The sequence below is a fragment of the Peromyscus leucopus genome, chromosome 9 (assembly GCF_004664715.2).
Source record: "Peromyscus leucopus breed LL Stock chromosome 9, UCI_PerLeu_2.1, whole genome shotgun sequence".
Taxonomy (NCBI): domain Eukaryota; kingdom Metazoa; phylum Chordata; class Mammalia; order Rodentia; family Cricetidae; genus Peromyscus; species Peromyscus leucopus.
In genome coordinates, this window is record NC_051070.1 from 52767058 (window position 1) to 52782953 (window position 15896).

The 15896-nt window shown below is 51.0% G+C and overlaps 1 protein-coding gene across 1 annotated transcript in view; it reads left to right on the forward strand.

The window, feature by feature from the left end:
* Bmp1 (bone morphogenetic protein 1) overlaps positions 1 to 15896 on the forward strand; it is a 45270-nt gene that overhangs the window by 11653 nt on the left and 17721 nt on the right. The window contains exons 5-11 of the mRNA XM_028877661.2: positions 1316 to 1480; positions 1660 to 1777; positions 2063 to 2241; positions 2632 to 2737; positions 4648 to 4772; positions 5293 to 5408; positions 15194 to 15296. Coding sequence (XP_028733494.1) covers positions 1316 to 1480; positions 1660 to 1777; positions 2063 to 2241; positions 2632 to 2737; positions 4648 to 4772; positions 5293 to 5408; positions 15194 to 15296 — 912 coding nt within the window. The remainder of the gene's footprint in view (positions 1 to 1315; positions 1481 to 1659; positions 1778 to 2062; positions 2242 to 2631; positions 2738 to 4647; positions 4773 to 5292; positions 5409 to 15193; positions 15297 to 15896) is intronic.

A 15896-nucleotide genomic window follows, 5' to 3' on the forward strand; every position in this document is an offset into this window, starting at 1 on the left:
GACTCTGTATTCTTCACTGGAGTCAAGGCTTCTTAGACAAGAGGGGACATGTTCCAAACCCGGGATCCCCCGAGTCCTCGCAGTTCCTGGGAAATGAGAGCACCTCATTGTCTTAGTTTGGAGTCCTAGCCCATTCTTGCTCTCCGTGGCCATTCCGGATACTTAGAGCCCAGCTTCACAGCTATTACAGAACATTATAGTGACTTTACAGAGTCTCCATGAAGCATGAATTAGCAAATACTGAGTCATTGCTCCTAGGACAAATGCAAGCTCCCACCAGCCTTTGGTTACAGTTTTGTAAACTGATCACCCTATGGCCACGTTTTATGTGTGTTTCATTTAAAGACACCTTCTTTAGTATGAAGTTAGTCCACAAACACTGAACTCATGGCTAGCAACATGGACTCCAGCCAGAACAAATTTATTGAACACGGGCATTTCTTGGTAAGATACACCCCAGCTGTTGTTTGGTTTTGGTTTTGTATGTATGTGTGGTAGTGGAGATTGAACCTGGGCCGTCATGCGTGCCAGGCAAGCATTTTACCACTGAGGTACGTGCCTAGCTCCGTTTTGTTTTGTTTTTCGAGACAGGGTTTCCCTGGCTGTCCTGGAACTCTCTCTGTAGACCAGGCTGGCTTCGGACTCAGAGATCTGCCTGCCTCTGCCTCCCAAGGGCTGGGATTAAAGACCTGTGCTACCACTGCCAGGCTGCCTAGCTCTACTTTTACTTTTTAATTTTTAGATAGGCTCTCTCTTAGTTGCCCAGGCTGGCATTAAACTCACTGTAGAACTCAAGCTGGCCTTGAACTCAAAACCCTCCTGCCTCAGCTTTCTCGGGAGCTAGATGACAGGTTGGCATCACCAGGCTGGGCTTGTAGCCCAGCTTTCTTGCTTTGACAGCACATGAGCGCTTTGCTTCAGAACCATTTTAAACAGCCAAATTAAAAAACAAAACAAAACAAAAAAAACTTAAAAAGTGGCACTCAGTTTATCTAAAAAAAGACACTTGTTTATAGTGTGAGAAGTGAAACAAGCCGACGGGATACCTTGTTTGACTTTGTCTGGGAATGTGCACACATCGGACCACTCAACTTTTTTTTTTTTTTTAACTGCCCCGTGCATGTCCATGGATGATCATGAAAGCCCGACAGTATTGATTTTTCTCAAATTTACAAACAAATGTTTAGCAAAGTAGGCAAAATTTCCAAATCCAGACTCTCCAGCTCATAGGATGGGTTCCATTGTTTTGCATCTCCTCCTCTTTTTGGCCACTCACTCGCTACCACTGACCTCTGTTTTCTTCCTTCAATCCTAGGAAACTCTTCTGCCCCGGGTGGTCAGAGCACTAGTGGGCAGCCACAGAGGGAAACCAGGGGCCGATGGAGAGGCAGGTCTCGGAGCAGGCGGGCAGCAACGTCCAGACCCGAGCGCGTGTGGCCCGATGGGGTCATCCCCTTTGTGATTGGAGGGAATTTCACGGGTAAGTGTGCCGCTGTGAGCGAGCCTGCCCCTGGCCTTGGCTTTGTTACCTTTGGCCTGTGCACAGCCTCCTGGCCAGGCAGTGCGCCTGCAGATTGGCTGTAACACTGTATCAGTGGGTGCCTCCTCACCCCCACTCTACATACGACGGACGACAGCCTGGCTCCTATCCTTCCACAGGCAGCCAGAGGGCCGTCTTCCGGCAGGCCATGAGACACTGGGAGAAGCATACCTGTGTCACCTTCTTGGAGCGCACGGATGAGGACAGCTATATTGTATTCACCTATCGACCCTGCGGGTGAGCAGGAACCCCTGGGCACTCTACCCTTGGTGGTGATCCCCAGCCAGGTTCTGCCCTAAGGCACTCCTGCGGCCCTCAGCTGGGCCTGCCCATCCCCTCTCCCTGCTATGGGCATCACCCATTGATATGGCTCTGACCCTGGCATACAGCGTTGCATTGGGTGCTCAGGGCCATCCCCACCCCCTCTGCACCCCTGCACACCCCCGGCAGCCTGGCCCGGCCCCTGAGTGGATGCACTCCCCCAGCTCGGGACCACCCCCCTGAGCTGGCCCCGCCCTCCAGGTGCTGCTCCTACGTGGGTCGCCGAGGTGGGGGCCCCCAGGCCATCTCCATCGGCAAGAACTGTGACAAGTTTGGCATCGTGGTCCATGAGCTGGGCCATGTCATTGGCTTCTGGCACGAGCACACGCGGCCCGACCGGGACCGCCATGTCTCTATTGTACGCGAGAACATACAGCCAGGTACACACACCCCAGGGGCTGCGTCCCATCCTAGGGCTTATGGAGCTGCTTGGGGGTCAGGCTGAGTAGCCAAAAGCCCCTCTCCGGGTGAGAAGGACTGAGCTGCAGCCAGCTTGTCCCTGGATATTCCCACAGGCTTATCTCTGTACCTGTCCTTTGCTAGTTCTGTTCTTTGCTCCGTCCTTCCTCCTTCCTGTCTGTGGTCTCCTGACCCTCCCTGTCCAGCAAGTTCTCCACTCTCTCCTGCTGGGAAGGACTCCTCTATGGATGTTCCTGTTTCCTTTTCCCTCTGCATCCCTTACACCTTCAGATAGACAGCCCCTCACAGGTACAGGGAGGACGCAGGCCACGCCCTCGACCCCACCCCCACTTTTCTCGCGTTCTTTGCAGGGCAGGAGTATAACTTCCTGAAGATGGAGGTTCAGGAAGTGGAATCCCTGGGAGAGACCTATGACTTTGACAGTATCATGCACTATGCCCGGAACACATTCTCCAGGTGAGAAGTGGTCTGAGCCTGGCCCAGGGGAGGCCCAGCCTGCCTTCTGGAAGCCATTCTTTGGCTGATTTCCTAGTCTCACTGTCCCACCCTGCCCCAGCAGGGACCAAAGATGAGGGTAGTCCTCTGGGTGCCTGCAGCCTCTCCCATGAGTGCGGAGCTGGCAGGCCCAGGCTTTGCCCATTGCTGGGTGAAGGAAGGGTGTGTGGCAGAGAAGACCTGAGTTCACAGGTCCTGCCGGGTGGGGTCTCCACATCGTGCCAACCCAAAGGAGCTGAGCTGGTCTCCCATCTGTCACCAGGGTACCTTTCCTTTTCCTGGGAGTCCCAGGGGGGTCACCTCTTTCTGGTTGTCGGCCTCTCCCCACCTTGTCTGTGTTTTGAAGTACTCGGATTGCACCCAGGGTCTGCTGCCACACTAGGCAAGTGGTGTACCCCTGGCTTAAGCACCAGCCCTATGTTTTATTTATTTATTAGTCATTTTGTTTTTATTTTATGTGCATTGGTGTTTTACCTGCACGTGTGTCTGTCAGATTCTCTGGAACTGGAGTTACAGACAGTTGTGAGCTGCTGTGTGGGTGCTGGGAATTGAACTCGGGTCCTCTGGGAGAGCACTCAGTGCTCTTAACCCCTGAAGCACCTTTCCAGCCCCTAATTTTTATTTTTGAGAAAGGGTCTCACCAAGTTACCCAGACTGGTCTTGAATTCACTATGTAACCCAAGGCAGAGTTTGAACTTAGAATTCTTTTTTTTTCCCCCCTTACATTTATTAATCTGTGTGTATCGGTGAGCACACATGCCACGTGGTTCCTTGTGGAGGTCAGAGGACATCTCACAGGAGTAGTTTCTCTCCTGCCACTGTGTGGGTTCTGGACCTGCAGACAGGTTGTCTTGCCTTTTGGTTGTCTTGTCTCAGCTTCTCAAGGAGCCAGTTACAGACCAGAGATGGCTTGGTCCGCTTTGTGACTGGCTAGTTTGAACAAAGCTTGGCCTTAACCCTGGACCGGTCCCCATTGCCAGTTCACAAGATACCTCCTTAACCAGGGCGTGATGTGAGATCCCCCTACAGGACTGAGGGACCTGCTCCCACTCCTTACACCCCTCCCTGGCCTACCCTTCCTGCATCCCTGTCCCTCTCTGGGTGGGGGCCCTCCCCTCTTCTCTAAGTTCCTCTAGACCCAGTCTTCCTGCTCCTGACCCGGGAATAGAGACCAGGGAAGAGAGTGAAGTCATTCTGCTCTCCACCCCCACAGACCCTCCTTCTGTTTCCCATCATACCCACACCCCCTGCTGGGCCCTGCCCAGCTGGAGGTGAGTCAGGGACCCTGGGGATGGGGGGAACTGTTGTCTCCTCTTTGTTCCTCCTCTATGGAAACGCCACAGAGATTAGCAGGAAGGGATTGGGAAATAGGGACACTGTGCCCTGGGAGCTGGCTGGCCACGGTGGAAGCGGCAGTGGTCGGTCGATCTTGCTCCAATCTTAGCCATGTGAGAGGGTAACGAGTTGACCCTGAGAAGTCAAGAGAGAGACGTTGATTGGGACTGAATCATCACTTGAGGTCTGGAGGTGGGAGCCGAGAGGCATTGCAGAGATGATAAATTAGGGCCCAAAGCTCTCCCAGGGCTGGGAGTTGAAACCAGTCTCAACATCAAGGGCCCGGGTCCCTGGTCCTCAAAGCATTTCTGGGCTCCCCCCAGCTCCTGTGGTCTTGCTGCCATGGAAGAGGGTGGCTGCTGGTCAGTGGGCAGCTGTAATGACAGGGTGAGGCGTCTCCACCCTTCCCTGACCCTGCTGAGGAATGTCTGGGCCTGGCAATGTCATGCCCTGTGGGTGTAGATGAGCACGCTACCCTTCTTCTCTATCCACCTTCCAGAAGACCAATGCCCTCAGTCTCCTCATGTCCTTCTCAGGGGCATCTTCCTGGACACCATTGTTCCCAAGTATGAGGTGAACGGGGTGAAGCCCTCCATCGGCCAAAGGACCAGACTCAGCAAAGGGGACATCGCTCAGGCCCGGAAGCTCTACAAATGCCCAGGTTAGAGCAGGGAAGGGACAGACCAGGAGGGATGGAGGGCAGCGTCGAAGGAAGGCAGAGGCCAAGGCCCAGGACCACCTAGAAAGTCACAGCTGTAAGTCTCAGAGAAGGACGTTGGGAAGGAAGGGCAGTGTTCCAGTTAAGGACCGAACGGGCTAGGCTGATAGGTGGTAGGGGGGGCCTAGAAGAGTGAGGATGAGTAGGGACAGAAAGGGGCAACGACTAGCTTCTCTCCAGGACAGTGAGGAGGAGGCGAGGCCCACCCAAAGAGCTTGACCTGGACTCTGGAATCCATGTTGTCCTTGACAACAGGGCATCTGGTTACCCTGGCAGCACTAGACCAGGGAAGTAGGATGGTTTATGCTTGCATGTAAGGAGGAGGGGTACATCTTAAAGGGACAGAACCCCTCTCTTCAGCCACTCTTGTCTCCCTTATGGGTTCTGGAGCTCAGGGGTGAGCCAGAGACGGGGGTGTCCGACACCTACAGTCAGCAGCCTAGTTCCTTTTTTGCCTTGACAGCCTGTGGCGAGACCCTCCAAGACAGCACCGGCAACTTCTCCTCCCCCGAGTACCCCAACGGCTACTCTGCCCACATGCACTGTGTATGGCGCATCTCAGTCACGCCCGGGGAGAAGGTAACTGTGGTTGACTACCTGTCTGAGTCTGCCTTCCTCTAGTGGGACCCCAGAAGTGGGAGAGCATCTCCCTCCAGGAGCCTCAGCCCAAGGATTTCCGACTCAAGGGTGACCTACCCGGTCATTGGCGTAAATGCATTAAGTGTGCAGTGAGGAGGACTCCCCCCAATTCTAACCTTGCTCTCTCCCCCTCCTCCCCGACGAGCTGTACGTGAGTGCTAATCTGAAGGTAGTGTTGCTATGTACAGTTGCCGTGTAGTTCTGCTGTGATTGTCTAGCTCTTCTTGAGTGCTTTTTAAAGTGCTTGTTACATGGCTTCTCTTTTAATTTGTATGGCCACCCCGAGTCTTCATGTTGCAGAGGAAACTGAGTCGTAGGAAGATTAAGTAACTTGCCCAGGTCATAGAGTTCACAAGGACAGGATAAGATGGGAACCCTTCCTAGGGCTGGGTTCAATCTCAGCCTTTTCTGGGATGCCCTGGGTGGCCTCGGGTGAACCATTCAGCCCCAGACCTTGGCTCTCTCCTCTGTATCATCAGAGCTTGAGTCAGGGATTCCCAAAGGGCCCAATTCTCACAAGCTGTGGTCCTGAGAACAGTTAAGAGCAAGACAGATGCCTCCAGCCACGCTTCTGGTCATGGCTATCCTTCCCACCCTTGCTGTCCGGGACCCTCCGGTCCTGCTCTGCCTGCTGCTCATGCATGTGAGCTGAAGAGGCACCAGATGCATGAGGGGCAGAGAGCTTGCCTAGTACATTCTCTCCCACTGCATGATTGATTAGCCTTGTTTGAATCCTGAGGTGACCAGGGCTTGGGACTTCCCTTACTATTCTGTTCTGTTCTCTTGCCAACTCTTTTTTTGTTTGTTTGTTTGTTTTTCGAGACAGGGTTTCTCTGTGTAGTTTTGGTGCCTGTCCTGGATCTCGCTCTATAGACCAGGCTGGCCTTGAACTCACAGAGATCTACCTGGCTCTGCCTCCCAAGTGCTGGGATCAAAGGCGTGTGCCACGGCTGCCCAGCCTCTTGCCAACTATTAATGCTACAGAGTCTCTTAGAGAAAAGGGGAGCTACCATCCCTGAAAACCCTCAGGGTTTCTCAAGAGTGTAACTCACCTCCTGTTTTCCAGACAGCCCTCCCAACCCAGGAAGGCCACTCTCCTCCCTTGTTTTTAAATTATAGTTTGTGTATGGTGTGTGTGTGTGTGTGTGTGTGTGCGTGTGTGTGTGTGTGTGTGTGTGTGTGTGTGTGTGTGTGTGTGTGTGTGTGTGTGTGTGCAGGTGCCCAAGGAGGCCGGAGGTATCAGATCCTCCTGGAGCTGAAGTTACAAGCAGTTGTGAGCTGTCTGATAAGGATGCTGGGAACCAAACTTGGGTCCCCTGCAGGAGCTGAAACACATCGCCAGCCCTTCTTCTGACTTCTTAGACTCACACGTGGGCTTGTCACATGGAGTCTTGATTTCTTAGCCCACCCCGGACCTTCTGTGTCCTTCATATTCTTATTGTTCCCAAGAGTGAGCTGTTACATTCTTTTCCATAATTGGAACGAGGTGTTTAATTTGGTGTTACTGTTATTTTCATGGAGCCTTCCAGCACCTTGTGCAAGAGGGTTTCGAATCAAGAGTTCCACTGTCTAGCGGGACACTAGCAGCCTCTCACCTCTGCCATTGCCCATTAGATAGGTATGTCCTCTGCGACTCTGTCCTGAGCTTTAATCAGAATATTGAGCAGGAAACAGGCCAAAGTGGGTCTAAGATCTCCCTCCAAACTGCCATCGACCGAATAAGTTGCAGGTTTTCACCAGTTTTGATGACATTATCCTCCAGCCACAGGCCACCACCTGTTGGTGGGCATATGCACCCCTCAGAAACCTCTGCCATCTTCCCCTAGCATAGGAACCTATCCGGCAGTGATGAACACAGAGCTGGGATGCATTTCCACATCACCCCCGCTATCCCGACAGCTGAGAAAAGTCCCTTTAGAAAGGAGGAGAGAAGTGTACTCGGCAATGGGCCTTATTTCAGTGCACCGTACCCTGCCCCCACCCCACCCCACCCCCACACATCCCTAAGCACTTTCCTAAGTAGCCACAGACTGTCTTTTTAATTACGGATTGACGTTCAGCTCCTCGGTTTGCCATTCCCAGAATCTGCTCCTACCCCCTTTCAACATGCATGCAGACACACACATGCACCCTTGAAACTTGAGAAAGCTTTTGCTGTGGAGCTGCTGAGATTACACTCACTGATCACATCTGCAAGTCATTTGACTGTCCTCTGATGTCATCTGTGAAGCTCAGAGACAAGCGTCAACTTCGGAGCGCCTTACTCTCGCTCCTGTCTGATTGGGCAGTGGCTTCCCAGACGATGTGTGATTTTGTTTTTGCAGCTTGAGGATCATGCTTTCGTGGGGCAGACTCTTACTGAGAATTGGGTAATTCTGTTATCTCTCCCTTAGCTGGCAGTCTGCCATCTTCCCTCAAAAGCGATCTCGTCCCTTGTTCTTCTCATTCCAAATCTCAAAATTGCAAGCCTTTCTGCTGTTTTGAACAGGCTGAGCCCTGGCTGCCTTCCCAAGGGTCTCTATTACTCCAGTCTTTGGAAATCTCATCCATGAGTATGAATAATAATAACAATAATAACAACAATAATAATAATAATAGCTAACAGTTATTGAGCGTATGATTAGTTGAGTATGTGTTTAGTGATTTCTGTGTGTCATGATTTTTTGTGGTGGGAATCAAACCCAGGGTTAGCTAGGCAAAGGCTTCACTGAGCTGTAATCCTCAACCTGGATTGTGCTTTTCAATTAGCATGACAGCATTATAGTCTTGGTCCCTGTTTTGCTTATGTGATCGTGAACGTAGGAAAGTTAGTACCCGGTCCCAGGTCACATAGAAGCTGGATTTGAATACACTAGTCTGTGATTACACTGCTGTCCTGTCCTGAGGCCCTGTTGCAGCATTTCAACAACTATCCTGGCATTCTTCAGCAAACCTGTGAGCCTACTAAGTGCGGGGATGTGTAGATGTACAAGAGAGCCCGGTCCTTGAGGAGCAGTCGGGGTAGATCATGGCTTTTTTTTTTCTTTTCCTGGTCGGGAGTGTGACCCAGTCATCAGGAGTGAGGCCAGGTGGGCTGGATCAGCTTTCTCCCGAGTAGTTTCTGACTGCATGGGCCCAACTCTTCTCTCAAGTGGTCACAGGGCCCTAGTTCAGGAGCCTCCCTGAGAAGCCCTCCATAATTTCCAAAAGACCTTCACCCCCTTTCAGAACCCTGCTCAGAGCTCCAGGGCAAGGAGTGGATTCAAGATAAAAATTATAAAATGTGCCAATGCATGGTTGTAGAAATGTATCAGTTAAAAAACAGTGACTCCAGCCTAGCTCCATGGCACTCGCCTTTAATTCCAGCGCTGGGAGGCAGAGGCAGGCCGATCTCTACACAGTGAGTTTCAGGACAGCCAGGACTACACTGTAAAATCTTGTCTGAAAAACAAAACAAAACAAAAAAACCAAGATGGCACCCTGGGGACATGAACCCTGAAATGACCTCTGGAGGCTGGTACTTTCATAAAAAATGGCCATTGTCTCTTATTCTGTGTCTCACTTTACAGTTGTAACCTTGGGCCCTGTATTTGTTGTTAGAACAGTTTTATGCCAAGCAATGAATCAGGCCCATTCATGGACTGTCTCTTGATGTCCACAGCCATCTTCAAGCTTGCCACTGTCACCTCTACTGTGTAGGGGAGGGAATAATTCAGGCTCATGGCGCCTGCATGTAAATGTGACCAGGGAGTTCTAAACCGTAGAAATTCCAAGTCTGCTCTTTCAACAGTAACCCTTAAATAAGGCCACCTGCCTGAGTGGATGGATGTCGTCATCATGTCTGGCTGCTGGGAGATTGTTTTGCATTCATTCTCTACCCTAGCACTTAGCTCATGGCCAGAAGTGTGGATGGTAGCCCCATCCTGGGGTGTCATGGGTATATGTCACCTTTGAGAAAGAGTTGCTTCAAGAGCTGGGAGGTGGTGGCGCATGCCTTTAATCCCAGCGCTAGAGAGGCAGAAGCAGGTGGAGCTCTGTGAGTTTGAGGCCAGTCCGGTCTACAGAGCGAGTTCCAGGACAGCTAGAGCTGTTATACAGAGAAACCCTGTCTCAACAAAACAAAGCAAAACACAAAAAGCCTTATGGTGGCCCAAGTGCCTGTCAACACTCATGAACTTAGCAGCTGGCCTTGGGACTTACTTGGCAGTGTTTCCCAAGTAATGAAGCAATCTGTGACTTTGTTTTCCTACCTGCAAAATGGGCCCAGTGGTCTGTGGGTTTTTGTGAGGACTGAAGGAACTCATATTCAGAAAGAGCTCGAGCAGTCCATAGCACATAGAGACATCTCACTAGAGGTTGGCTGCCGTTGTCTTCTCTATATTTCCAGTGGTTTGATGGGTTAGTGCTAGTCAGTTTCTCAGATGCCCTGCTTGTCTCTCTCTACTTTCAGGATTCTGATCTGAACCACTACATATTTCAAAATGTTTTAAACAGCTTAGAGTGGTGTGGCACCGAACTAGAATCCCACCTACTTGGAAGTCAGAGGCATGAAGCTTGTAAGTTCAAGGCATGCCTGGGTAACTTGATGAGACCTTGTCTCAAGATTAAAAGAAAAAAAAAAACAAACACTATAAGAAGGGCTGTCAATGTGCAGCTCAGTGATAGGGCGTTTGCAAGGCACAGAATTCAATCAGTCCCTGTTATTGCAAAGACTTCAGTAAACAGAATTCTAAAAGTAAAGTTCAGGCTTACTGTCGGCCCACCTTGCACCAGATGGTGATGTAAGCTTTACCTATCTCATTTCCCCTAATCCCTGTGAGGCAGGTCCTGTTACCCACTCACAGATAAGGAAAATAGTACCAAGGAATTCAGTGACGCGTCTAAGATTGTGGGGTGAGGCCACCTTGAAGCCTGTGAGTGGCCTAAGCGGTGATGTAGTTAATGGCCTCGTGCAGCTCTTCTCCAAAATGGTTCTTTCCTGAGAGGACCACCATGTGTGAGAGGACCTCTTCACAGATGGTGGCTCCCTGTACCTCACTTAGCCCGCCATGTCTCCACTGCAGCCATTGAGACCCCCATCCAATCTGTAGACAACTATCCGGAGGCTTAAGGAAGCCTAGCTAAAGGCCCCAGGTCCTCAGCCAGGAAACAGTAGAGCTGGCCAGATTTTCTTTGGCAAAGGGCAATGCCCCTGCCACCGGGGCACAGCTGTGTCCACATGACAGAAGTTAGTCCGACTCTTAATTAGACACCTCTGGTCCCAATATAGCCATTGCTTGCCTCCCTTGAGGGTGCTGCTGACCACCAACACAGGTCTCTCCTCCCCGGGTCAGGTGACCTCTGTCTGTCCGGCCCCTTGGGAGGTCTTGGGTGGGTCCTCTGGGGTTCTGCCCCCTGGGCGTGGTGACTTTGGAGCGGGAGGGAAAGTCGATGTTTGTTCTTATTCCAGCTGTGGAGCAGAAAGAAAGACGGGCAGCCCAGGGGGCCGCCTGCATGAGGGGCAGAGGGTGTGTGTGAGTGTGGGAGACGGGGCGCCGCGCCTCAGCTTTCCTCATCCCTTCCTCCATCTGGCACTCCGTGAAGGGTATTTTTGTCATTTGTTAGATATATAAAAATAACATGTGCATGATATAAAATGCCTGAACAGTCCATAAACACAATGTAAAAAATGAATATTCTCCTCCTCCATCTTTTATATCCCCCCTTCTCAACAGGGACTAAGCAGGAGGAATGCTTTGATGTGTTTGTCTGTGTGACACACGTAAAGCCAAAGGACTCACGGTCACATAATGGCTGTCTGCAGCTTGCCTTGTACTTGACCATAAATCCTGTCTTTGCTTTAGGTCAGCTTGTGTGGATTCACTCCATCTGTTTCTATGGCTGCTTACCCTTCGGTCCTTCATTTTCTCTCTCTGTCTCTGTCTCTCGTTCTTTGAGATAAGGTTTCTCTGTGTAGCCCTGGCTATCCTGGAACTCACTCTGTAGACCAGGCTGACCTTGAACTCACAGAGATCCGCCAGCCTCTGCCTCCCACGTGCTGGGATTAAAGGCGTGCGTCACCACCACCGCCTGATTCTTCATTTCTCTTCATGTAATTTTTCAACCACCCCCTTGCAGGGCTCTAGTGAAGGACAGCTGATTTTAAGTTTTCATCATTACCCAAAAAGCTTCAGTAGACATCTTTATACATTTAGGCAGGTCTGCCTGAAGATTCCTAAAAGCAAAATTGTATTTGAGCGACAGTTTTTAAGTACCTACTAAGTGCCACACGTGGAGATCTTGTGCCACGAAGGAGATTTCTGCCTGTCTGGGTTTGCGTTTCCACGTCGGGGGAGAAACAGAATGTATCAGGAAGTCCCTGAGAGCAGGAAACGGTGATCGTGATCGCGTTGGGGAGGGATCGACAGGAAGGGAAGTGACTCAGGTGGGATTTTCAGAGAAGTCCTCAGCAGGAAGTGAGGGAACACCTGCCAGCGGCTGGGGAGAGCTTCCAGCTGTAAGGACAAAGGTCCTGAGATAGGTGAGGTGTGCTTGAGGGTGAGCATGGACCGGATGGGAGACAGGGTTAGAGGTAAAGAGATGAGATGGGAAAAGGTCCTTCGAAGTGAGGACGTCGGCGTTTGTTCTGAGTTATGCGTATGATACTCGTATTAAAGGATTTTGAGCAGAGGGTGGGTTTGATCAGGTTTACGTAATAAAAACTACTCTGATTGCTGTGGCTCAGGCAGGGCAAAGCCAAGAGCAAAGACTTTTGAACTTATCCCAGACAAAAAGCTGATGGTGGGCCTAGGACTGTTTCTAATGGACAGAAAAAGTGGCTGAAAGAGAGAGGAGAGGTAAGAGATTGGGGAAGATAGACTTAGCCGAGCAGTGCCAAGGGCCCAGTGGGCAGGCAGCCTGGCATCCCGAGTCACATAGTCACACACACAGGCAGGTGTGGCTGCCATGGAGACAGAAGACAGCGGTCTTGGAAAAGGAGTGTGAGTGTGGAGTTCACACCATGGAGGTTGAGTGTGAGGACGAGCCAGCGCAGGGCTGACCATGAACTCCCTTTGAAGGCTGCCATGCTGGTCCTTAGCTGCTTCCTCTGTGGGAGCATTTGGTCCTTTTTTCTAAAAGGGACAACTTGGGTGGAGAGGCTTATGCTTCCGAAACAGAGCCAGAGGAATGGATCTCTGTAAAATCTTGTCTACACAGAGAGTTCCAGATCAACCAGGGTGGGGGGCATGCGGCACTGTGGCTCCATGGGCAGAGTCAGAATGGATTTGCAGCCTCACTCTTTGAAAATGCTGACGTTAGTAATCATAGCAACAACTTCCCATAATAACGACTAGTGAGTGAGCACAAGATAGAATTCACTTTTCAAAAACACGGATACATCTCAGGTCACTACAGTTGATAAAACATGCACGGAGGAAGTACGGGGAATGAGGACTGTGGATTGAGGAGTGGTCAGGGAGGGGTGGCAGAAATCCCTGTAGTCTCAAGACCGTGAAGGTCACAGTGAGGACTGCCGGCAGGGTGAGCTTGGAAAGATGGAGTGCGGAGATGCGAGCAGGGTCCTAGGAGCAGACATCATGGAAGGGGCGTGTGCTTATTAGTGAGCCTAGGGCATGGTGTGCATGGTCCAGAGGGATATAGAGAACGGGCTAGAAGGTGTCATGGAGCTGAGAGGCCAGGAAAAAAGACTTTAAGTGATGGTTAAAAATCCTCCAGAAGGCCCAGCGGCGGTGATGCACGCCTTTAATCCCAGCACTCGGGAGGCAGAGCCAGGAGGATCTCTGTGAGTTTGAGGCCAGCCCGGGCTACAGAGTGGGTTCCAGGACAGCCGGGACTGTTACACAGAGAAACCCTGTCTCGAAAAACAACAAAACCAAACCAAAATCCCTCAGAAAGGCTGGCAAGATGACTTGCCCAGCAAGCCTGTCAGCTTGAGTTTGATACTTGGAACCCACATGATGGAATGAGAGAACTGATTCCCGAAAGTTCTCCTCTGACCTCGGTGTGCCTGTGTGTACACACACTAGATAAGTAAATAAACAAATGTCCCCACCCAGCACCGACAAGGCTGGCTTGGGAGAGTGTCCAGGAACCAGTTCTTTGACCAGGCACCTGTTGACAGGGTCACAGACGTCGGTGCTGGTGCCTGCCTTGGAGTCTGGGCATCGAGATCTCCACCAGCAGAGGGGAGGTAGGGCCCATGTCCATACACATCCCACAGGTAGCATCAAACCCGACCCTGGAACCTTGCGGGGTCTCTGTCAGCACAGTAGACTTGGGGGTCCCTCTGGATATTTCCAAGCAAGTGGATTCCCTGAAGCCTCTGCCTTTGAAAAAGCTATTGGTCTGGGGGTGGGAGGCGCTGAAGAGCTGGCTTAGTGGTTAAGAGCATATACTGCTTTTGCAGAGGATCCAACTTTGGTTCCCAGTACCTACATGGGGTGGCTCACAACTGCCTGTAACTCTAGTTCCAGAGCCTCCTGCTTTCTTCTGGCCTCTGGAACGCATACGTATATTCAGTCACACATGGATACACATATACTAAGCTAAATGAAAAAAAAAAAGTTTTTTAGACAGTGTCTCGCTGGGCAGTGGTGGTGCACACCTTTAATCCCAGCACTTAGGAGGTAGAGGCAGGCAGATCTCTGTGAGTTCAAGGCCAGCCTGGTATACAGAGTCAGTTCCAGGACAGTCAGGGCAGTTGCACAGAGAAACCCTATCTTGGAAAACAAAACAAAACAAACAAATAATAACAATTAATAATGATAATAATAATAATGGACAGTGCTTCTCTATGTAGTTAGTCTTGGTTGTCCTAGAAATAGCACTGTAGACCAGGCTGGCCTCAGATTCACAGAGATCCTCCTACCTCTGCCTCCCTAGTTCTGGGACTAATGACATGTACTACCACACTGTCTCTAAAGTAAAATCCTTTTTTAAAAAGTTCTTGGCCGTGGTTATGGAGCATTGAGACTTACCAAGGGGCTGTGACAGATGTCAAGTCAGTATGACAGTGTGATCCTTTCTGCCTCCAGGGAGTACTGTGGTGTCGGAGGCTGTCACATGAGTTGGATGACGTGGGATCAGGGAAGTTGTATGGTTCACCCCAGGACTTAGCAGGAAATGTAGGCTGATTCAAACGCAGGTCCTTGGGCTGCAGTTTACATTTTTTCTGCACAATCTTTCATATATATATATGTGTCATCCTTTCATAAGCTCCGTGAGGACAGAGACATGCATTAAATCCATTCAGGAGAGGGACTGTGACCTGATAATTACTCCCTGCAGATACCATGCCCCTTCCCAGAATCAGACCCCAGGGAGTTTGTATGATTGGTACCTCAAGCTCCTTCCTGGTCCCTTCTTTCCCATTTCAGACCCCCCCCCCATCAGTACCCCTCACACCATCCTGGGCCCACCCTGGTCCTGCCCTCTTCCATTGTATGGACGATCTATACTGACTGTGAGGGAACCTGATTGGTTATTGAACCCAAGACAATAACCCTATACTGGGATGGGGAGTGCAAGGCAGTGAAAGCCATGATATCTCCTGGGTGTTTGTGATGGGAACAATAGACGGGTTTTCAGTCAGGCTGACAGGGCTTTGTGTGGGAACAGTGCTGGCCATGGCTGGTAACGGTTAGCTCTCACTCCTGCCAGGCAGTGACACTTACCTGGCCCCAGGGGCAGGTCCAGAGTGGGAGCAATGTTACCTTCTCTCCTCACCCCTTATTGCTTCTCCCTAGATCATTCTGAACTTCACGTCCATGGACCTGTACCGTAGCCGTCTATGCTGGTATGACTACGTGGAGGTGCGGGATGGCTTCTGGCGGAAGGCGCCCCTCCGAGGTAAAGGGCCCTGGGCACTCAGCACCCTGGTTCCTTGTTGGAACACTCGGTGGCCCGATACCACCCTAAGGGGGTGACATCCTGACGTGCGACCTACAAGCTCTGGTGTAGTTTGTCTTGGCTAGTTCCTTCACTAACTATTGCTGTGACGGTGGGCGACTCTTGTCTGTGATCCAGACTTCCAGTTCTTACTACAGACTTTTAAGCTACCCTCTGAAGAATCTCTTAAAGGCCGAGGAGTCCCTGGAGTATACAAAGATGTCTTGGTAGGCTGTTTTGCACACCCCATAGCTCTGGGCTCACACCCTCCCTGGGATTTCCTTGATCTGCAAGGCCCAACTTTTGGATGCTCATGATATGGCCTGGCTTTAAACCTACTCACCTTGATAACTGTAGGCTTGGAACAGTCTCCTGGCTCTATTTGTACAAGATACTTTGTCACTAATTGTGTGTGTGTGTGTGTGTGTGTGTGTGTGTGTGTGTGTGTGTGTGTGTGGTGACATAAAGGGGTCAAAGTCACAGGACAAAGCTGGGCATAGTAGTGCCGTACTTCCAACTTTGGGGAGGCCAAGGTGGAAGGATCCTGAGTTTGAGGCTAGC